The sequence below is a fragment of the Myiozetetes cayanensis genome, unplaced genomic scaffold, assembly GCF_022539395.1.
Source record: "Myiozetetes cayanensis isolate MyiCay16 unplaced genomic scaffold, myiCay2020 scf2-11, whole genome shotgun sequence".
Taxonomy (NCBI): Eukaryota; Metazoa; Chordata; class Aves; order Passeriformes; family Tyrannidae; genus Myiozetetes; species Myiozetetes cayanensis.
The window spans coordinates 46,920,993-46,945,567 of NW_026087411.1; the positions used below are offsets into that span (position 1 = coordinate 46,920,993).

A 24,575-nucleotide genomic window follows, 5' to 3' on the forward strand; every position below is an offset into this window, starting at 1 on the left:
TGTAGTCTTTCTGCTAGTACCACATGTACTATGGTACATATGCAGCTCTTAGAGATGATAACACACTGTTCATCATCTAAGGATAAGATTTATTTCAGATTAAGTTTGTTTGATTCTTTTTCTCATTTCAGAGCTGCTAACTACGACACCCAAATATCCTTCATTAATATAGTAGACATAACTAGCATTTTTTACGTTTTCTTCAGCGCCAAGTTTAAGTAACATCACTACATAAGAGAGAAAAACATTACCATAAATTAGATCAATCATAAAGTACTTCCTAGAAAGTCAAAAAAAAAAAATTAAGCCACTTTGAAGCTTATTACCCAGTAGAAAATTAACACATATATAAGAATGTATTTTCTTAGATGGAACATTAATATCTTCTTTTTACTAATTCTCTTTAAAATAAATATATAGCACTAGAATAGCACCAGAGAAAGATTTTTATACAATAAGTTCTCATTAACAACAATCATGAAAATACATACACTTTCACAGTATGACAAAAAAAATCTAAGAAATACAGTCCTCACTGTGATGCAAATACAGTGTTGGAAAATTTAGTTCTTTTACAAGAAATATTAAAGACCTAGTCTATGAGCAAAAATAACAATGAAATTGAATAAATTTGTTACATCATTTTCTAACATCAAAAATAACAGCAGATGACATTAACGTTTATTATTAGACACTTAAACTTCTTTGTTCAATTTGACTCACCTCAATCTTCTGCGGGGTCAATCTGAAATGTGTTAAATATTTAAAAAAACCCCAAGAAGTCTAAGGCACTTATCGAGATCATACATGGAATCTATACTCAGAAGTTCAGTAAGTAGAATAAACAAGTAACAGGGTACACAAGCTTAAATACTGCCCTATAACATCTCCGATCTTGTAAACTAAAGGAAGAAATACTATCCATCTTCATTAAGAATCAAATTGTACAACTTCTACACAGAATAGACTGCATAGTGCCTAGAGCCTTGTTAAAAGTATCAGAGCCTATGAGGAATCAAACTTAACACTAAAAATAGCCATCTGTATTAAAATTTACACATATTTAGGATGAAATGAGCATTCAAGTATACACAGTGGAAGAATCCAGAAAGCACATTTTAGACGTGATTTAGACAGTGTTTAAGCAACAACAGACATGAAAGTATGTCCAGAGACTGTAAAGTGTAAGTACACATGCAAACACAGCATCAAGATATCGAAGTAACAGAGGCAACAAAGATTAACAGAATACTCACAACTCTGTCTGCACACAAATATCAAACTATACTGCACTAAAAAAATATCCCACAGACACCATATTCAAAGTACTGTCAATTGCAAAGACCAAGCAATTCAAAACCATCTCTTCCATTTAAGTACAACGTCATCTTTTGCTGCAGTAGGTACCATACTTCTGACAATGTTTGTTGTATTTTTTTTGACAACCTTTTTTAAATTTTGGAGTAGGAAAGAAGTCTACAATTTTATAACATTTGCTTTTAGTCATAACGTAATTTCTTATAAGAGAACAATATTACAGAAATATGTAATTACTGAAGATGAGCATTCAAAGTAGTCACAAGAGTAGAAAAGGCGGGAGAAAGGATTAACCTTACATCTTATGCAAGTCATCCAACACTAAAGTACCAAAAAGTTTAATTCTGCAAAGCTGCAGGAAAGACTATAGCTACTTAGTACTTCATTAACTTGTTTTAAGAACCCTTATGCAGTCAAAATTTGAGGTATTTAGCAGTCCAAGAATTTAGCAGCCACTCAAAGTGGCTTCAATACCCCCAAACTATGTCTTATTTACTTTGATTTTTAAAGGTATTTCTGCCTATATATTAAGTTGAACTTTCTAAGTATACGTGGTTTGAGTGCTTTTGGTTACTGTAACATATCTGCAAGTTTTTCTTATGTACCTGACTCTAAGAAAATCTTAATGTATTTCTAATCTAAATTTTCTAGAACACAAGCTGAAACCAATTAGAGAATAAATATTCAACTTATAACTTCATTTCTACAGTAATACCTACACTATTAACAGTACAAATAGAAATTTTAAAAATCAAACTCCTTCATATTTATAAATTTATTAATCCTAAAAAAATAACCTGAGGGAGATAGACAACTCTTATTCCCTTTGCAAATGTGATAGTCAACATTAAGACATCAACAAAGTATCAAAGATCACATATGGTATCTGTATTAGAATGGGTATGTTGGTTAAGAGATGCCTTCACCTAGAATTTATAGTTAGGTCCCACACACAGTGCCACTTTATCAAGGAGGGCAAATTATCCTTACCACCAATTCTTTCTACTATAAAAATATCTACAAGTTAGGTAACAGTTTATATTTAGAAACAATACTTAGCCTTGAAAGAAGTAATGACCACATCTTACAATATGAAACTTCAATTACTGTCCTTCATTTACTGCTTAATTGCCCATTTGATTTTATTAACTCATTCCTAATTAGGAATATAAAATGACCCAAAGAAAAACAACAATATAACTAAGAACCAGACGAAGAATGCAACATGCTAACATGATTTGTTTTCACAGATTTCAAGGTTGAGAGTCCATTCATTTATCCCACCTATCCCCAAGCATAATGTGCTACCAAAATACTTCATTTATTTAGATGAAAAAAAACACAGAACTGTAGTGACATTTTTATAAAAGATGTCTTGCAGAAAGATATCCAGTCTTGAAGACAAGAAAAACAACCACCTCCATGGTTGATTTTTCCTCACAATCCAACTATTGTGCTTAATTTTTCACTGTAATTTTTCTGACTTCTTGCTTTAGACATTAGAAAACATAATGAATGAAGATGTTATCATAAAAATGTCATTTCAATTACAAAGAATAACACAAAACCAGCTCTGGCCTTCACACAAATTGTAGTTCAGGTCAAACAACAGATTCATTTCTGGTGGAAGAACGGGGCATCATAATATACACAGTCTTTCAAAAACCAACAAAGCAACCAAAACTTTCATAAGATCCCAATTCCTACATTTGCAGTTAGAAATAGAGCAAGGAGGTACTCCTGTTATCCATTTACACTAGTAGCAACCTACCTCCAGTTGGTGATCACTCCTTACCAACGCCATACGAGCCCTTTGCAGTGAACCATGCATTAGCTTGTGCAGTCTTAAAATTAGTTTCCTCAACCCCATTTGCTTCAGTGCTTTATCAACAAACGGTCTGTAAATAGAGGTCAAACAGTGTTGGCTGCAGCTTCCCTCAGCACTGCATTCTGGAATAACCCAAGAGGCAGAGTCATCCTCAGATTCAAGCCTATCAAGCCTTCTCAAATGGTCCTGAAAGTCAAAATTTGGCTTATTAGTAAAACTGTTCTTGATGGCTTGTCTAAGTTCTTCAACATTCTCCTCAGAGATTTGTTCTTCCCCATCGCTCTCCTCTGTGCAAGTTCCTGAAGATTCCTTTATTTCTGTTTCCCTCTCAACATCTTCATCCCCTGGATCATAGCTATCCTTAGATGGTCGAGGAGAAGGAATTTCAAACACTGGCCAGCCAATGTCAGAAAGATTTTTGATGCCCAATACAGTTCCCATAATCCTTAGCTTCTGATTTAAGTCTTTTGTAATATTTAACCATAGACAGAGTGCCTGCACCCTGTCTTGGAAGTCCTTTGCAGCATACTTTTCATAGTCCTTTTGAAGAGCCTGAAGAGATGGATAAAGTGCTTCTATGTACTCCAGCAGCTCCATTATTCGCTTTACTTGCTCAAATGAGACCCGCTGGCGATGGAGGTGTTCATGGTAACTCGAGTAACCCAAAGCACTAGTTCCATGTGTTGATTTGCAAACTCCTTCTCCTGAAGTACCATTGAGACTGGCTCCATTTTTTACACAGGAGAAGCTTCCATAGTCCACTTTGAAGGTGAGGATTTCATTGATGATATCAGGGATAGCTTGACGGGCTGCATAGAGATAGAGGTCTTGGTCATTAATGCTCCGGCCAGCATGCCATGCTTGCAGCTCGAGCCAGATCAGTTCATTGGATCGGTTCAGCCAGACAGAAGAGGTGTTTTCCTGCCCTCTTTGCTCCCTGTCCTTTTTCTTTGAGACTGAGGTAAGTTTTAACAAAAGCCGCAGGGTTTCAAAGAATTTTAAACGATCTGCCGGACAATCACTCCTAGAAGTCTGGCGTGTAGTTCTGGGTATTGGCATGGGCACGGAGACTGGAAGCTTAGCATTGCTACAGCCAAGGCTGAGGTAAGGCTTATTGAGATCAACATCTGGAATTGTCTTTTTTGGCAGAGACCCACCAACTGAGTCTAACATAAATGAGCACTGCACATTTTTTTTGTGATCTCGTTCTGTTGTCCTTAGAGCATCTCTGATCTTTTTCCCTTGCTTATAGCTGTGCTCCTCCACATTCTCAATGGTTTTCCCACTGTCTTTATGCAAAGACTGAGTTGGCACATTCATCTTTTCTGTAAGAAAAGAAAAAGAATGTGACTGCAGCAACAAGAAAAAGCATTGTTCAAGTCAGCACCAGATCTCATTTCTTAAGTTGAGCATAACATTAATACCAATAAAACAAAACAGGCATAGATAGAAGCAAAATACATTCCTAAAAGTTACCATTACTATAATCTAAATCAACAGTAGCACCACAGGATTTTTTTTCCTCTCTTGCTTTACCTCTTTTGTAGAAAGGACACCAGAGAATTTTCATTATGCTGAGAATGCCATCTACTGAGAACTGAGTACGATCAAAAGGAAAAGAATGGTTTCCAAGTTCATTTTCCATACATTTGTCACACAACCTCCCAAACAAAAACTCAAAATGCAACAGAGCATTATTAAGGATCAAAGTCAAAGAGAATTAAAGAGACTCTATTTGCACATGCAATATCATTGAAACTGGAGCATACATAAATTTCAGCCTGAATGCACCAATCCTGCCTCTTGGGGAGCTTCATCTCAATTCTGGGAAGCCCTCTGTAGTCTTAAGACACTACCTTAACACCTGCATCACTCCCCACTGTCTCAACACTAAAACACTTGCTTTCTCTCTTACTATGGAACAGCAGCCCTTTCCTGCCTAAAGGTGCAGTCTCCTCTTTTCTTCCTGTTCTTTCCTTAGGAACAGCAGACCTTATCAGTCCTTTGCAGCACTTCAATCTAGGCTTTGTGGATCAGAACAGGAGGAACTACTGAAGTCCAGGGATCAGCAGTGGGAACACAACGAGCTACATGGTCACAGGGCCTCTGTGTACTCAAGAAAAGAAAAGATTTTCAGAATGATGGCTGAATACTTTGCCTTTTTCCACTGTTCAGTGTGATTTTAAGGACTATCTCCTGCACATGGGTCATTCCCCACTCTAGAAGTAGTGCTTTCCTTAGTCTCTGCTACTGTACTCCTCACTGTAACATCCATTAATACTGGAAATACTAATAGGGTTATTTGCTAAACAGGTCTACTCAGTGGAAGAATACTACTAATACCTTCCTATATATAAAAAATAATGATAAAGATCTGTCAAGCCAGCATACTTTTGGGTGCCAAAAGAGGGAAGAGCTATTGGCCAACATTTCAGAACACTGAGCACTATGCTCAACAATCCCTGACTTCAATTGCACATTGAATCCTCAACAATTTGCAAAGCACATCCCAGAATCTCTAGCTTGCTTCTAGGAAAACATGAAACAGAAGATTTTAAGTAGTGCTATTTGTCTAGAATCATACAAATCTTCTTTTTAGAATGTATAATTGTATGATGCACTTCACTGACAATTATCATAAAGCCCTTCGTTCTTGTTTCATTCACTACATACATTACATCACCTGCAACAAAAGAAGGTACAGTTATGCAGAAATGTTTTCTTTACCACAAATTCCAAACAATCTCTGCTCAGGCAAGACAGTAGTTCTCTGGAGAAGAACTGGTGTGCTAATGTAGCTCAAAGACTGTGAAATTAATGCACACAAAGGCATTCTATTAAGGTTGCAAAGATGTCTGAAACAGAAGTGGAGAGTTATCAGAGCATTCTACTTTGTTTGTGTCCATTATGAACCCCATCTTCAGCTGTTAATGAGCAATAAGTGAGTCAATAAGTTGTGTACGTTTGGAGCATGTCACAATGGCACCTAAGGGGGGGGAAATAAATTACATTCCCAGAAAGAAAGAAGAATCAAAGTCATTGTGATTCACAACACAGTCACAACACAAACTGTTTCTTGCAAATACAGACTTCATTAACGCCTCTTATATGAATACTTGAAATAAAAGTAATATAACTTTCCCTAAATACCTATCAAGTACAACAGCAGATTACATAAAAACCTAACTCAAACAAAGCTTTCCCTCCTGGAAATAGAAACCTATCAGTGATTCTAAGAAACCTGTTGTGGAATTTACTGTCATTGATTTTACAGCTATTTACTTGACACTGTCAGGCAGCAGTACCTCACTCTCACTAACTCAAGAGGCTAACCAGCACCAGACAGAACAAGGCTAGAAGTCCTGCTAAGCCTATCAGCCTGAACTCCACACCACAGCTGGCACTGCTGAAAGGAGGCAACAGCCCAAAGACCCAGACCAACAGCAGAAAGGGGCAGGCAAACAGGCAGAAGATGAAGGAGGCTGACAGAGATGAAACATACATCCTCCTCAGAAAGACCTAAAGGCAGATTAGAAATTAATCAACTTCTAACAGCACTTTGATGTTGAAGATTTTGGTGACCTTGCAAAATTAATTAAAATCTTCTTACATTTAAAGATCACTTTCTGAACTTACATTCTAGATAGGAGGTTGCCTAGATCCCTGCAGTTTCTATTCTTAACAAGTTATTCTCCTTCACTCTTAATCTTCAAATCTCCCCACTCCACCAGAACACACTGAAAGAAAGCTAAGTTAAAAAGTACTCATTATTACACACCCAAAGCGCCCTAACACTTGAATGTTCATTATTCTTAAAGTTGAGGCACATTAATCTACAAATTGTTTCAGAAGCCTCTCATTTTATCAAATAAACAGACATCAATGATTCAAATGCACCTGACAGTTTTGCAATAAATATCAATGCTATAACTGTATGATTTCCTGCTACTAATTTTATTGTAGTATTGTAATACAGACTTAAATTAATTTGTAAAAAGAGTTCAGCTGTACTAATAAATTTTGAGTTAGAATTACCTTTAATGCTACGGGGGTAGGAGATTTCACAACCAAGCCACTGTTGGTTGGTGAGGGAGGGCACATGGTAGAATGAGATCTTTAAGCTCATTTAAACTTTACAGAAGATACTTTATACAACACTATCCAATTCATCATAAAAAACCCCAAACATATTTTAAGACCCACTCACAGCAACCAAGAACAGGATATTCTCATGCCAGAAGTAAGAACCATTCACTCACATATAAAGACACCTTGCTCCAAAAACTCAAAATCTATTAGCAGGGTTAAACAACTCCCTACTTCTCATAAAGGTATCAATCTTCAATATGGGCTCAGCAAAGAAATACAATAGGCTAACAATGAAATATAATACATTATAGTTCTTTAGTATCATAGTGTCTGTTTAGAAATTAACTTTTTTTTAAAGCACAGAAAGGAACAAGAAAAAATAATCATCGAAAGCATGAAAAGCTTCTGTAACCACTATAACCACTTATACAGAACTGAATAAGGTTGATGTCACAACTGAAGAGTTTTCCCCGCTTTTAAATGTGACTTTAGCAAAGTTAAAGATTAATAATTCCAATGCCTAGAGTTAACTGGCAAGAACAACAATATTTCTCTTCAATCTGGTAAAAGGAAGAGGTCTTTTGGAGAATGTTCTCTTCAGTGACGTCATTTGGAGGTTGTATATGTTCTGGTTGTATGAACCAGAAGCTTTGGAAAATGTTTGTATTGGCCCTTCTTTTATTATGAACTTGCATTCCACAGCTCTATGCAACCAAAGAACTGACTGTATTCCCTTATTTGCACTATACAATTTACCTCTTTTCTTTCCTACATTTTACCTCAAAAATGTAATCCTTGCCATGCATTCTGTGATAACGTTTCCTGTTTCATATGAAGCAACTTTATACATTGCTTCCAAAACATCAACTGACAACAGTCAAAATGCCATAACTCTGGCTAATAATCTTGTCTTAGAAAACAAAATAAATTAAACAAACAACAAACAAAAAAAACAACACAAACCTAGGCATACTCTGTATGAAAATACTGAACATACAATCTTAAATGGTTTTTTTTACACCCACCCAAGCTCAATTAAACCAATAAAATTGCATATTTTTCTTTCTTTTCTTAGAAGGGCAGCTTGAAAAAGATGTATCTACTGAATGTTTTTTAAAGTTGTATTTTCAACAAACAATTCCCATATTCTGTATCTGCTTGTAATAAAAAAAATGCTTAAAAATTCATACTTTAGCTAAAAAAGTTGTATTATTAGATACCATTACTTAGTGGGATTAGGAAAGAAACTACATATCAAGTATTTTTTGGTTTTTATCCCCATTATCACTTTATGACTGAAGAGCCAGTAGAAGCAAGCAAGAATAACTACACTTTAATTGCTTTGGTGACCAAAAACTGTAGTTTTCAATAAACAGCCTGTGAATTGCTTCAGAATACAAAATCTGTGCAGAGAAGCAACTACACCATTACTAGACATCACAGAATCACAGAAAAAAAAGTGACTGAAAAATATCTCTGAAGGTCCTTTTTTTCCAACTTCCTGCTCAAAGCTTGGTTTATTTCAAAACTAGTTTAGCCTTCTAATGATCTTATCCAGTTCTGTTTTGGAAATCTCCTAAGATTTCCAAACAGTTTAACAACCCAACAATCCCTCTGGCAAACTATTCACTGTTTGAGTACTCCCATAGCAAAAGTTTTCTTTTAATACCCCAAAGAGTTTTTTCCCCTGTTGCAACTTACGACAGCTGCCTCCTGTCCTTTCTCTGCACCTCAGTATCTGGGCCCATCTTCTGTATATTCCCTCCATCAGGTAATGACAGACTATTGCTATGACTTCATGATCATTTTAGGAAAAAAATCCAAGACACCACGCCTACCTTTCAAAGTGGAGCGGCTAGCAGGTCTCCCAATGTTATTTTTCTGGTGCTTTGTTGACATACGCTTCATCTGGCGGGGTGTACTGGGAGGAGAGGTTCCATAGAAAGTGTCAGCACTTGCTTCATCTGATAACTCCTCAGGGTCAGATTCAGAGATCTTGCAAGGAGCATCTTCTGATTTACACTCTTTCCTATAGGGAACAAGATAAGACTATGATGTTCAAGCTAAAGAACTTTTACTGGCAATTCACCCATAAAACCCAACCAGTCAACCTTCTGTATTTTACTGCCACATCCATGTATACTTACCCCAAGTTTTCACACCCACAAGGACAATCAAACAAATTACAGGCAACATACAAAGAGGATGGTACAGGCAGAGGAGAACATTGTGTAAACATATACGGAATATATTTCTTTCTGAAAAAGCTTGTGGCACGCCTAAACTAAGAGGTACATGAAATAAAGATTCAAATATACAAACATAATGCAAGACAGTTAATCTAATCATCAGCAGGAACAAGAGCAGAGAGGTCTTCCCTTCCATCCTCCAACCCCTTAACCCATGCATACCACAAAGGCAACTTCTCAACCGACTGAAGAGGCTCTGCCACCCTTCACAAAACTTTTATCTAGCATAGGACACCTGAATGTATTTTCCACAGATCTTAACATTAAGTATATTAATACCATTAATACCACATATAAATATCACGACTCCCCACTGGTGCCATACAAGGAACTCTTTTGCTTTAACACATACGTGAGAGAACACACATCAGTAGCTTCAGACAGAGAAAAGAGTTTGCCTCCATCCTCTTATGTATTTCTGAAGCAGGTATGCAAGTAACAGCTTGACTCCATATAACTCTCAACACCTCTAGTAAAAGACTGAGGTAAAGAAACTGATCTAAATCAGTGCAAGAGTAGCATCAATACTCGTAACTCCAATTTCACTTGAATCACAAATTACATTTTACTTGCCTCTATTTTTGAGAGACAAGGAATGTTACTCATGCTCTGATGGAATGAGTTACAGCAGCAAGATACATGTCAGAATATTGCCAGCTAACAGAACAGCACTAAGGCTAACAAAACAAAAACAAACAGCTTTTTTGTTTGCATTTAGCTATAAACAGAAATAAATACCTTAGCATGCAAAACAATTGTTCTCTACAAAGCCACAGGAACATTCAGTGCATGAAATCACTCTTCTCACATTACAGCTTTGAGAAGGCAGCAGGCAAAGAGGTTACCCAAGAAGGTTAGAGGTTACCCAAGAAAAACTACTCAGGTGGTACCGTAGCACCACCTGTAGTCTAAGGAGAGCCTTCAGTGAATTTAGTCATAATGGCAACCACGAGCAATCACCAATACTTTTAGTCTAGTTCCCTTGCCTTGGGAAATTGTGCTGTTACTGTGTTTTCTAGCAATCCAATTTAACCAACACCCACTGACCAAACATAATGAAAAGTCTTTACTTTCTTCCTACAGATCTTGTGAAAACGGGTGAATGAGAAACAGATCTTGTGCGTGCTGAGCTGAGAAAGTGCAACTCCAGTTCACATCTTTTGGGACACTTGAAAATTTTATTCCTAAGAACTCTTGCAAACCACACTACTACAGAAAACACTTAGAGTAGAGAACAACCCTCTGATTTTGCCAAAGACAAATCAACCACAAGAAACTAAACCACACAAAACAGAAGTCATTAGTTCCAATGCTTATGAAGCTATTTATTTTTTCAGTGATCTCACTAGCCTGGCAAGGCACAGGGTGGGGTGCTGATGTCCTGTGGGGCCTGGCAGAACACATCTTATGGCATTTGCATTAGGTGTCCAAAGCAGTTTTAAACTAGGACAAGTTACCTTGTAATGAAAGACCAATGAAAACACTGTTTTTCTACTGCATCTAAGTAAGCAATCTCTTCAAAAAGTATAGCGATTAAACCTCTTCACCAGGCTGAATTAGATGATCTTTAAAGAACATTAACTGGTTATTTCAGTCATCATCCCTCATTTAAAAGACTTGTAGCTGTGGCCCTCAGGCACATAGTTTAGTGGAGGACTTGGATGTGTTACTTTATGGTTGGACTCAATCTTAGAGGTCTTTTTCAACCTAAATGTTTCCATAAGTTTACCTTGTTTGTTTCTTGCTATGTCCAGTGAGAGGGCACAAATGCCAGAAGTATCCAAATCATCCTTCAACCGCACACCTGAATTACAGACATACCTATACAAAGGCATCCAGTATGACTTACTTAACATTTGGCCAATTTTTCTGGGTAATTTAGTAAGCTGTTCTTCACTTTGGTAAAAAGCATAGCAGCACTTGAAATCAGATCACAAAACAGCAATCACGCTCTACAGAACCACTCTTGTTAGCAGCTGACGAGATGATCTAACCAAAGCTAGCTGGTCTGCTTAGAGGGACAGAGGCACAGGCTGCAACCCAAGTTTAAAAATTCAGAATGCTCAGTTTAGGGTTCGTGTGCAAAGACTGCACCTCAGCTCGGAGCTCAGATCAATGCCAGTGAACACAAAGACTCAGTTTCACCAGTGCAAGCCTTATTGTACAACAATGCACTAAATATACAGGGTCTGACCTAAAGCAGCTACATGCTAATATCAATTTTTCTCATCCGGACAACACCAGACACATACAATCACCAGCAGGAACACTCTGGTATTAAAACAAATCATAATTTTTACAGATTACTGACATAGCATTTGCAATGTCTGCGTGTTATTTACCGTCATGAACTAACCACAGAATAATTAAATCTGCCAGCCTATAAAATGCAGCGCTGGCAAACCTGAATCAGATTATAGTGTTGGGTATTACACAGAACTGTGGTTCCTAAATACTGTTGCAACTGGAGTTGGGAAACATTAATCACAGCTAATTTCTTCTTTGCTACCAAGAACTGCAGGTTTTTTCCCCCCAGTCAGTAAGGACCATCCTAATCTTAATTAGCCATACACCGGAAAAGTGAAAGCTAGAAATGTGACAACTGCTGTTACTATTTGAGAATAACAGTCTAAACCCAATCCTTACAAGGAAAACTAGAAGCGCACAGTTTTCACAGTAGTCTGTTTACAGACTACTCTTAGCCTCAATTTTAGTGAGTAAAATGCTTCTCAGTAATTTTACCCTAGGAACATAAGAAAGATAGTAGTCAGGATGTGTAAATCAGGAATACTGGGAAAGTTGCAAGAGCAGTATGGTAAAAGCAACAACCAAAGCAAAATACCTTGACCTTCTGGAATGTACCAAAAAAACAACAAACCAAGAACATTTCCAAAAAGTAACTACTGTATGTTACACCAGGGTACATCTCAACCAAAATCTGAAAGACTGAAGATCTGAAAGACAGAATACATAATTTCTTTAATTTGCATATGCAGATGACAACAGAATTTTTACTTTAACTGTGATAGCAATGTATCTACAATTCCAGTTCAATCATGAAAACCAAAATAAATATTCTAGATTTTCAAAGGTCTGCAAACAAAAGTGGGAGAGCAATAAAATTGTTCTGTGAAATTTGAAGCAGGACAGGGATCAAAAGGCTGGTAACCACTGCTACTGATAAAGGCCATAAGCCTTTGGAAAAACAGCCATTTACCACTAAAAATAAAATAACAAACTGAAAGACCACTGAAGATCACATAAGGACATGTTACAATTAACTAGGCTAAAGTCACAGTGAAGACTATGATTTTTAACCAGTAGTCACTTTTGTACTTCACTGAAGCATTATGCAAACTTTCAAAGTTGGTAACAACCATTAATAAGAGGTCATAGTAAAAACTGTAATAGCTATATGGGGAAAACATCTCTTTACTCCTTCCTTTACATCAGGTACCCTCCTCATACACAGGAGTTCAATTACATTAGGCACATACACAATTAACTCAGGTTCAGTCACTGCTTATCATCCCACACACAGCTTAAAAGCTTGTTGGGGATCAGAGCAGTACAGGTCAACTGACTGGACTACAAGCACACAGCAATAAATTTGAATTAGGCAATTAACACACAGTAGCCATGATAATCACCCTCCACAACCATTTGGAAGCTGTGCACTCCATAGACTGCAGCCATGAACAGCTTTCTGCAGTATACAAGACATCTCACCATGCAGACATCAGTAAGTCTCTCTTTCAACACTTCTTATGGCACCCTGCCATTTCCATACAGAGATCTGTGCAAGGTCTACCATCAAATTACCAAGTACCAGCTCTTGACGTTCAGTGTCTGATTTAAAGGTAGTGTCTCTTTTTCAAAGACATACACCTTAACTTGGATGCAGCTTGATAATTACAGTATGTAGGAAGACAAAAGCTACATTAGTCTGTTCTTAAGTTACGTCCATTCCCAATTAGCTAGACTAGTAGAAAACCCAGGCACCACACACTGCCAGTCACATCTTTATAAAGTTAAGGTAGCTCTACCTAAAGGTAGTTACAATCATTCTATTTCAAAGATTAACAATACTCTGATAAGAACTGTCATCATCCCACAGCTGCTGGTAATGTAAAGAGCAAACAGAATTTTTAGGTATCCAACTCTGCATCTGTTAAAACTCAAAAACAAAACAGTATCCAGTCAGAGCTGCTGAACACCACACACTGCACAACTCTGGAACCAGTAGCTCCAACATCTGCAGGGCAGTACTGGGTTTAATTTTATAGCAAAAGAGAATATAATGGTACTCCTGGACCAACAGCACCAAGAAGGAACTTCCCTAATTAACCAGCAGCACCCTGGGTAACTAAGACTAAGGATTAGACAACCTCCTCAGGAAAACAAGATAAAATGAAGTTCTGCCACAGTATAGGACTGCTATCTAGTGTAAACTCCTAGTGTTATGTTCCAATATTAGGAAAGCATCACGCAACCCTATATTTTAATAAGCTTTTAAAATTCCCTGTTCTGAAGGAAGCTATAAGATTAAATAAATGGACATGGTCCCAAAAGGTTCCTGAACTGAAAGGAGAAAGGACTGCAAGTCCACCTCTGGGTAAGGTATTCTCAAAGATCTGCTACATGTGTGAATATAAAAACCAAGTGCTTGCAGCTATTGCATTTACTCTAAGTGCTTTAAGTGCAGCAAAAGGAAGCCTTCAGTAAAGGGTAAGGACAAGAATCTTTGGGGTTTTTTCATTATATTTTTTTATTAAGAGCAGCAGAAATTTGCACACAATTTGTACAAATAAAACATCCAGTGTAAATCTGGCACAGTGCTTATGGGGCAGGGGAAATAGCATGGAAACAAAAATTCTGTGATGAGCACAGACATTTCAATGGTACACAGGTCAGTATTCTTACTGTGACCATACCTGCAGAGACTGTAAACAAACACAGTGTTCACATTAAAATTTAACACTGACATACAGTAATGAAGATACTTGACCTTGTTGTCACGTTTGAATCTCAGATGCCCAAGCTCAGTATTTCTGAGAAGTCAATGTTAAATCTTAGTCACCAATAACCTGTCATTGCTGCCAACATATTAATAGGACTCTTAGAAACTTGGTAATATACCTGGTAAGATTTTTAACAGTATAATTAAATTGGACTTGAAACTAAGGATATGTTTGGCTTCATAGTTTGTTATCCTCAAGATAATTTTGGTAAGCTAGAGGAAAGTACCAAGTTTGGGGGTTTTTTTTGAACAAGAATAACTACTGCAAAGATAAACTGCAGATACAGTCCTCCTTTACGTTCTTCTAGTGTAAAAATTTGAAACAAACAGGAAAGTCTTCAAATTATGAAAGGCACATGCAATTAAACTTGTTAAAAGCACCACATCTCTATTAAAGGAAAAAAAAAAAGCTTTATCACTTTGGAAAACATAATTTCTTAGAAAATGAATATCCATGGTTTTGGGTAAGGAGTTAGAAGCAGTATCTGTTAGCTGTTGCCTTTCCAAATTTTAGAGAGAACTATGCCACATCCCACCAGTAGAACAAAAATATCTGAAAGCAACTTCAAGTTGGAAGTGAGAACAGTAACAACAGCTTTGGTGTTCCAAGTTTCTAGTTCACAAGGAATCTTGTAGCCATTATTTACTATAGATAACTTGACAATAAAGCCTGGCAGAAAGTCATCTAACAGCACTCTCTACTGGAAAAGGGGAACTTCAGAGCACCATCCCTTCTGGCATGAAGGCTGTGTAACTAAAAAAAGGCAGAAAGGAAGCACAAAATAAAAACACTCTTCTCTAAAGAACTTCTTGTCTCCCCAGCTCTTCCTTCAGCTGGTAAGTAAAAAGCAAGATCACTAACTCTTTCCATTTCTGTTTTTCAAGCAGGCTTCTCTAACTCAGTTTGTGTATTCCTATGATCACCCTCCCATCTCCACTATTCTTCCTTTCTACAGGAGGTGATTAATCCTATCTAGTTAAATGCATCCATTTCCCAGCTTTCCTGAAAGCTAAGACAAATATTTATGAGGGTCACATTCAACCTTTCATTGATTTCTCTAACCATAAATGCAGATAATACTTAAGGCACACCAGTGCCAAGGCTAAAATGAATGGGGGGGGGGAAGCCACAAACTTAAAACTTGATCAACCTGAGATCAGCTCAGTTGGTTGGAGCATGGTGCTAATAATACCAAGGTTGTGGGTTTGATGGGCCATTCCCTTAAGAGTTGGACTCTATGGTTCTGCGAGGTGCCTTCCAACTCAGAATATCCCGAGACTGTAACTTACCTTAAAACTGGAAGAAAGTTTGAAGGAGACAGACATCCTAAAAATAATGCCTGGAGGAAATCTGAGTAAATGAAAAAATATGTTGTCATCTTGTTGTCTTAAAAGAACATTTTAAGGCAAAAATCTAGGGTTTTTCTGTATTCACTAAGTGTTTCAAAACTACTTTTTAAAGAAAATACAATACCAGCGTAACAATTTCAGTTTCAAGAAATATTCAAATTCAGCTGTACATAGCTACATTTTTTTCTCCCTGAGGAATCAGGGCAAGGCAGAACATGTGATCATTTGTCTCTGTTGTCTAGGAATGAACAACCAGCATGCTGGGGAAAAAAGGTTGACACCTGGACAGGAAGTGGAAGAGTAGAGAATTTACTTAGAACAGTTAGTAATTCTACCATTTACTGCTGAAACAAAATGCAAAAACAACACTTGCATCTTTCATCAAGTAAGTCTGCAGATGCATATTTTACAGAATCTCAGTTTTCATTACAACAGCTTACAGCAGAGACACTTGTAGGAGCTTAAAAGAAGTAATACTAAAAAACTTTTACCATCAAGTATGAAATGTAATGAAGCTTATTCACACAACATTTTACAGTAAAAAGCCTCAGAAGTTACCAACATTATAGTCACAGTAAAATGACATAAGAAGGGGAACCTGTTCCCGTGCACCTTTTGCCTCCCAGGTTGCACATCCCTGCCCTCTGTGCACAGGAGTCAGCCATCATGTGACCTCAGCCACCAAGCTGACAATGAAAAGGAAACAATTTTTTGGTGCATTGTTTACCTGTCAGATCAGTATGTAGGAGCGAAAACTCTTACAGACATGGGACTGCTATATCCAGAAAGAATGCAGTGGAGGACCTTGGCTTCCTCTTGTAGAGAAATCAGGGGAGAAAGCAATCTGCTGAGCGTAAAGTGAAATCATGCCTTCAGTCACTCTCTTCTGGCTGCATATGAAGCAATTTACAAGACTGTCTGTCCCTTCTGCTTTCCACTTGGCTAGAAGTCACCAGCACCCACGATGCACAGGTATAACTGAAAGTACCGACTGTGGTTCTTCACTGGTGCTGCTGAAACAATCCAGCTTAGCTGGAATGCCTTTGTTAGCAGGATTTTTCCAACTTCAACCACTTTCATTTTGCTTAGGCAACCATATGTTACATGAGCAAGGTTCATGTGGCAGACATTCCCAGTCCAGGGAGGGGAAGCAACTGATGTTAGGAGATGACAACAGTAATTTCTAATCTGAGTCAACTTCAAAACCAGTGCAAATTTTTACTTGCAGCAATAATAAAAGCAAAATACTTGAGCAGGAAGCTGGTTAAGGTAATACCTATATCACCACCAAGAACTGATTGATTACGTAGCTCCAGTAGCTTATTTACAATTACCCTCTGAACAAGGGCTCTGAACAGAAACACTGAAACTTCAACAGAAAATAGTCAGGATGTATCAGTAGCACTTCAAAAGCCATGCTTTGCTCACTATTTACACCTTGTTTATCTTCAAAGAAAGACCTATAGCACAGCTGCCAAAATACAGCAACTCAAGGTTGCTTTAACCCCCTTGCCACCTACTTACAAACTACAAGTTTATACTACAACAGCCCTGCTAACAGTTAAGAATCAAACACAATAAATTCCAGATCAGCTAAGCCCTGGGAGAAATATAAGGCAAGTATTTCTGTTGCAACACAAACAGTGGTTTAGAGCAAGACTTCACAGTGACAGAGGAACTCCTACTTCTCCAGGAATCAACAAGGAGAAATATAAAAGAGTCATTCTTGGGGAAAAGACTAATGTAAAGCTTAGAACTAAATAGCTACACTTTAATTGATTCCCAACGATAACTCTTCCCCTTTGGTAACTCTCAATTAAGACGTTTAATTGAAACAGAAGGACCCAGTAAGCGTGGACACAATTCACTTCTACAACAGGGCTCAAGCACCAGCCAGTGTTCCCCATTACAAAGCTCCTTACAGCACTACTGCACTCACTAGCAAACTTTAAGAGAGAAAGTCAAACAAAATTTTCTGCTTCTCAAGATCTGGAAACGACCAGAATGAGTTTTGTGAATTACTACTACTTTGACATTTTACCCAAAATTCTCCTATTTTCTTGGGCAGAAGCTTCTCTGTGCTTATTATAACAGAAAGGCAAAATCACAGACAAATCTAACAAAAGCTACTGAAACAGTGGTGAGGTGTTGAAGTACCTTCTGAGCAATTACAAAAATATGGTAAACCTCAAAAAGAAGAAACTGTCAAATGATGATTTAAAAATTATGTAAAATGCAAAGCAGTATCTTTTTATTGCAAGTAATGCTAAGCAATGCAAGTAATGCTAAGAACTACTAAGACTTCTGCAAGTTACACCAACTAGAAATAAATATAAAAAAATTTAAAAATAGAGCTCTTATAAGAGTTTTGGCAGTTCTTCATGTTCTCATCTCAGAAAAAATAACTCAGAACTTTCTGTTCTTTTTACTAATAAGTTTGGAAAAAGAAAAAAGGTTATCTAATTTTTCCATCTTGGATTCTTATACATTTTTATGCAAAGTTGAAATTTTGATGTAACAGCATATACAGCAGATTAATATCAGAGTTTCTGATGATAAATTATTTTATTAAAATTATGCCATATTTAATTTTGATAAGAAAGAACAACAGGCCTATTCTGCCTTTGCTCTGTAACGTCAAAAAAGTGTGAAAATGTTGATGGGTTTGTCAGGTTTCCACATCCACGTTTACGCCTACTAGGTGAGGCTGCAAATGGATAAAAGTTTAGAACTGCAGAAACAGGAGCTAAGAGAATTTCACCCAGCCCATCTAGTACCCAGCTCTCTTCACTGAACAACTGATGTCAAAACATTCATTGATTCCAGTCCCCATGCTTCTTCATTAGTGCTACTTTTTCAACTTTAACTATACCTAGCTCATATTTGGGGAAAAAAAAATTAAACCGAGGGGTTTTTTCCATGAGAAGTTCTGAAAGATGTTTTCCTCACTAAAGATGGTTGACCACTATATAGCACAGTATCATCCAAAGGGTAAATGCTGCAGTCAAGGTTTTGGCACCAGCACAAATCATATCCTATGGTCTCAAGCTACCCACTGAAAAAATGAAGTATATTTGATTAAAAACTACTTATGAAAAATCTGTACTAACATATCTCACTGGATTTGCAGGAAAATTTAAGCTGCACCAAGAAAAGCTACATACTACTGGGACAAGAGATACTATGACAGCAAGTTTTAGGGTGCTATGTTCAACTATAAACTTACAGTTTATATAAATCTTATACAAAAGTGATAAACTGGGAAAGGCACAGACCTCTGATAAAAGACAGAATATGTAAAAGCTATTCTGCTTCCCTTCTCCAACACAAAAACTTCTGGCAGAAAGTTCCACTCCTAGATATTATATAAGAAGAAGCTAACAACTGGTTTTGATCCCAAAGTTTCAGTTCGTCTTTTAGATAAAGTCAAAGTCTGCAAGAACCCTGAAAGCAAAGCTATAAAAATTAAATATGTTTTTAGTGAAAGTTGGTGCCTAAGCACCTGATGCTGGACTACTAGTCTGTGACCTCTGGAAAATCCATGTGAGGCAACGGAGCTTCATTACACTCTGCATTATTTGGAGCATCGCAGAAGTTCAGTGGTCATGTCCATGGCATATTCTACAGTGTGGCTGAGAAGTTACAGAAGCACAAGTAACGATGGCCTCATTACCAGACACTGGATGGATATTTTATAGCCAAAATGGTAAAACCCTCTCGGAGAAGCCATCAGCAAGTAAACCAGCAGCACACACAAGCCAAGGGCAGAATAAACCATAAATGCATACCACATCGGAAAGCAACATGTGACATTCAGTACCATTGAATATTAACAGGACACAGAAGGAACAAAACTAGTTTCCTCCTTATACCTTGAGACAGTAGGAGACATTCATACGGACAATAAAGTTATATCCCATCTTGTCCAGCTTCAGAATAAACCTGATCGAGGTTCATGGCAAGCTGATGTGACCTTACACACAGGGTTCTTGGACTGGACATGAGCGAACATTTAACTCAGTAATGCTCAAATTCGGGTGTTAAACATCATCACTTGGCTTTATGCTTGCAGTCAGTCAGGAATGAGCATGGGACTATTATCAGCTCTATAAATAAATAAGCTTCTAAGTTATTTTTAAAAATTCAAAAATTATTTAGTTAATAGATTACAGACTAAGCATAGTATGCATGCAGTTAACACCTGAGGGAAAGAGAACTTGGAAAGTAACAGCCCTGCAAACGTAAACAACATCAAATCCAACCACGCAAATGAAGAAACAAGAGCTGCATCTTCCTGTGCTGACAGAGGTTAACACAGTACTTGACTAGCAGTAGGTAGTATGAAAAATTGTCCTCTAAATGTATTCTGGATGCAGCTTAAAAGAATGGTTTGCATATTATTTTAGAAATGTGGTTGTCATGGAAGCTAAATCTCTGTAAGTCTCTAAAAATCCCAATTAGCTTCCTGAAATAAAAATTACTGCATAACCCTCATCCTTTCCCCAAAGTTCAGTATACTACCTTTCATCACAGTACAGTTTGCATTCCACAAGGGTCAATCTCACTAGCTTACATAATAGTAAAATCAACCTTGACACAGACAGCACTAATTAACAGACACACAAACAACTCAAGCAGGCACACAACACAGACTAATCCTTGCTGCTACAAATGCCAAAGACATCTCAGCTAGCACTTCATGTGTGTTTGTGCGTAGGTGGAGCAATCAGTCATTCATCCCAATCTTGCACATGTAAACAAGAAAACGCAATATATGAAGAATAGAGATTACATCTTGCCTCATTTAAATGCATGGGGGAAAAAAAGGCAAAACAATGAAGTATGGTAACACTTTAAATACTTAAATCATTTCCCCACTGAAGTTATGATCCTAAGTCAATAAAATAATTTTAAACCCTTTCACTGCTGATACACTATCAGTCATACAGATATTTTGGCAAGCAGGGAAGTAAGTTTGAGCGCAATTCATGATGTGACCTCAGGCTTCCCCCAAACCACAGATGCTGCAGACTGACAGCCCAATTCAGTGTCATCATAGAGCTAACAAACCTGATAGGCAGACTAAAAAGTTTCCCAGTGCAGAGGAAGCCTCCACACTATTCACAATTCTTTGTCCCACTTTATTCACAGCCTTGCTCCTTTTTTCACCCTTGAACTGGATGCACGCAAGGAGAAAAGAGGGCTACAAGCAACCACGGCACAAGTTAGTAGTCCTATGGCTCGTCATGCCTTTGCAGTGCCACCAAACAAAGGACAAAGTCCCAAACTAAGGACATGCTTAAGACTTCATTTTTTTTTTATAGTGGATTTAGTGTCAGAAAATTCTTAGGAAAGTCTAAAATTTGACTTGGGAAATTTAAAGTCTATAGGCAATAATCAAAAAGCAGCAAACATATCTGTTTCAATTAGCATTCTAAGTTACCTACTGGAAACATCTTATCTAGAAAACTTTCTCCTTGTTTTGTTATAAGGATTGATATTTAAATGTGAATACTTCCCAAAACTTTCCAGTAGTATCTTTTCATTTATGCATGACCACTGTATGCTATCCAGTGTCCAAGTGCAATCCTATCTCAAAATCAAGATCTGCTTGTAGGTTCCCTCAGTATTTTTCAGATTAGAGCTGCCTCCCTTCTCCCCACCCCAAAGTGTGTTTCCAGAAATAAAGGAAGACCTGGGAAAAACAGTATGCTTTCGTATTTTCAATGAAGACTAAGGACTGTGTAATTTAAATAAATAAATAAATAAATAAAGCCATGAATATATTTTATGCTTGCCTTAAATTTACAAAATCTACCACTGCATTTATATTCTAACAAGACACAGAATCCTCACAGAAAGACAAGCAGATTTCTAATACATAAGGCAGTCTCACAACAACAAATCAATAAGCTTTCTTTTTTGAATAAATATACTAGTATTGTTAATGAGAATGACTGAATACTTCTCCAGCAGAATTTAACTTAAAGAGAATGCATTATATCAATGCACTTTAGTGCTAGACAGAGGAATTCTTTATCATAAGAACATATTCATACTCTTCAAAGAAGATTAAAAGCTATCTGCCACCAAAGGGATTTCAAAGTCTCAAGCCTGCACACAATCCCATTGATTTCAACTAGATCTGACCTCACAGCCACAAGACTGAACCTAATGATGACTCCGAAGTTCAAATCAACTGTAATCATCTTTGAAAGACATACGATGCTTTACTCTTTTATTAAGTCAAAGCAAGTGCTGCATAAAGCCAGAGAAGCAGTTAAGTTCTAAGGCAGATGTGAAGTTGGTACATGAAGTACACACAGCAATGAATCACAACGGAGTACGTGTATTACCCTACACAAATTAAGGCTACTTAATTGTTTTAAGACATCCCCTTCCCATCCACCAGCTCACTCTGAAATAACTAATTCAGTTTTCATTTGCTGGGTAAAGTTGCCACCACATTATCCACACCCACATCCAACTCACATAAACTGTCTTGTAATAACCAGAATCCAGCAGAGGTCAGAAATGGCCCTGCACAGGAAATGCCTGGGTGTTTTCCATTCAGGACCTGCAGATTACTCTTCTACATGAAGACAGGCCACGTCTAGGGCCATGTTGTTGTACACACTTATTTTAAATCTTTTTCTCCATAATCTGCACTATTAGTCTTTGAAGATACTGTAAAAAGGAACTTGGAAGATTACGAATTCAATAGCCTTACTAACATTTGTATTTCACAATATTTCTGTTAAATCTAATTAACTGTTATATATCTTCTGGTTTTGGCACTTTCATGACGTAAGAAAAACAAATCATTTATACACATTAATGAAAACGCAAACCAGGCATTGTCGAACTCCATAGCCTTTATCCAAACGAGAGTGTATCACCAATTCCCTTTTATTGCACCAGTACAAAACAGCAGCTTGCAATATCCATGAACGATCTCAGCAACAAGACAGCACACAGCTTTTTTGCACAGCACACCTGGAATACAATGCACCAGGCTACTGCTTGACAGTACTAATTGATCACATAAGCGTTTTAAAAACGTTTCCTGAATGCCTCCTACTGAGAAGTGAAGTGCATCAACAGGATGTTATTTTAAAAGAAGAAATAATTGCCACAGAATTAACAACTTCGACTTATGCAATACTTCTACAGCCAGTTGGAAACACTAAACCCTTTAGTAATTTGCATCCCCATCTCTCAGCAGGGCACAGATGGAGAGTTGCAAAAAGCTAATCTGCAGGTCAGCACATTCAGGAGGTGACAGCAGTTGCAAAAACCTTGAGGCACCACAACACTACCCTTCTTTGTGAAGGGTTGGGGTGTAACTCTTTTCTTCCGACAAATATCGATTGCAATGTTGCCAGCAGCGATACTCCATGATCCTGCTGTTTTGCCGGCACGCCAGAGAGAACCCGATTTTGATCCCGGCTGCTATAAACACAAGACTCCCTTCCAGAGGGCAGCGCTTTTATCGCTGCAGTTCACAAGCCAAGGATCACAGGTCACGCTCCGCCAGCCTCCCGGCGGGGCTCCCGCTGCTGCTCCCGCTGCTGCTCCCTGCGAGCACCCGAACCTTGGCCCGACCACCCAGCGCCGGGATCGGCGCTGCCCGGGACACCAGCCCGCTCCCGCCGCAAGGCTGGGGGCCAAGCAAACGAGCCGCTCGTCACTGCGAGGCGCCCACAAAGCGCTGCCTTACCCACCGCAGCCACTAGAAGATTTCTTATCGGAGCACTTTCTCGCTCCGTGGGCGCTCTGCAGGAGCGCTGAGGCGGCCGCAGCCGGAGCCCCTGCAGCGCGGCGGGGCGGGCGGCTGAGCGCGCAGCCCCGGCCCGGCGCTCGCAGCCCCGTCCCGGCGCCCGCAGCCTCGGCGCTCGCCGCTCCCCGCACGGAGCTCCCCGCACTGACCTCCCCGGCGGCGGCTCCTCCATGGCGGCGGCGGCTGCACAGACCGGCGCGGCGGCGTCTCTCATGCATGCAGCGGGGCTGGCATGGCGAGGGGCCGCGGTGCGGGGGCGCAGCGGGGAGCGGGCGGGGGCGGGAGCGGGTCCCTACCCGGCGGCGGGAGCGCGGCCGCGCAGAGCCGCCCGCGACACCGCCATCTTGGGAACGGCCTCCCGGGGCAGCGGCGCCGGCAGCATCGCTACGGCGCGCCACGAGGGACCGGCCGCGCCAGAGGCGCCCGCTCCGCCGCGGCCGGGCTTGGGGCGGCTCCGGGCACGGCTCCCCCGCCTCTCCCGGAGCCGCAGGGAAGAGGCGCGCTGTGGAACCTCGACGCTTCCCTCTACAGCCACAAACAATTCCCTCCCACAGCTCTCCGGGATAAACGCCGGGCGGTGATAGGGGCGCGGCGGGCAGTGATGGGGGCGCGGCGGGCGCTGCCGCCCCGTCCCCGCCCCCGGCGGCGGAGCTGTCAGGCGGTGCCGGCAGCCGCGGCCCCTGGGCCTGCGCGATCTCACACCGCTGGCAGACAGAAATAGGAGAAAACTCTGAGCTGCGGGGAGGAAGGTGTTTTCTCTCAGCAGGTCCAGCTCCGTGCAGCCTTGCTGGCCCCACGGCCACCACGTGCGGAGGCTGGAGCGACCACGGCGTGATCCAGGGAGGTCGAAGGCGTGAAAGGCGCTCGAGATCCCGTTGGGGGGTGCATGAACGAATGATCTTCATTTTGCCGCTGGACGAATGATCTTCATTCTGCTGCTGA

At 39.2% G+C, this 24,575-nt stretch overlaps 1 protein-coding gene across 8 annotated transcripts in view; it reads right to left on the bottom strand.

The window, feature by feature from the left end:
- The window catches only part of MAP3K4 (mitogen-activated protein kinase kinase kinase 4), a 68,618-nt gene extending 44,670 nt beyond the window's left edge, over positions 1–23,948 (bottom strand). For 7 of the 8 annotated variants that reach the window (XR_007629027.1, XM_050316169.1, XM_050316167.1 and 4 more), the window contains exons 1-3: positions 15,794–15,897; positions 9,073–9,263; positions 3,089–4,470 (exon numbers count right to left, since the gene is read on the bottom strand). Coding sequence is in view for 7 of the 8 variants with exons in the window: in XM_050316169.1 (XP_050172126.1) it covers positions 3,089–4,470; positions 9,073–9,263; positions 15,794–15,882 (1,662 nt within the window). In the remaining variant the exon portion in view is untranslated. Of the gene's footprint in view, positions 1–3,088; positions 4,471–9,072; positions 9,264–15,793; positions 15,898–23,782 lie in introns of those variants that run through there. The other variant, XM_050316166.1, reaches the window with a different exon arrangement.
- Between the last annotated feature and the right edge of the window lie 627 nt (positions 23,949–24,575).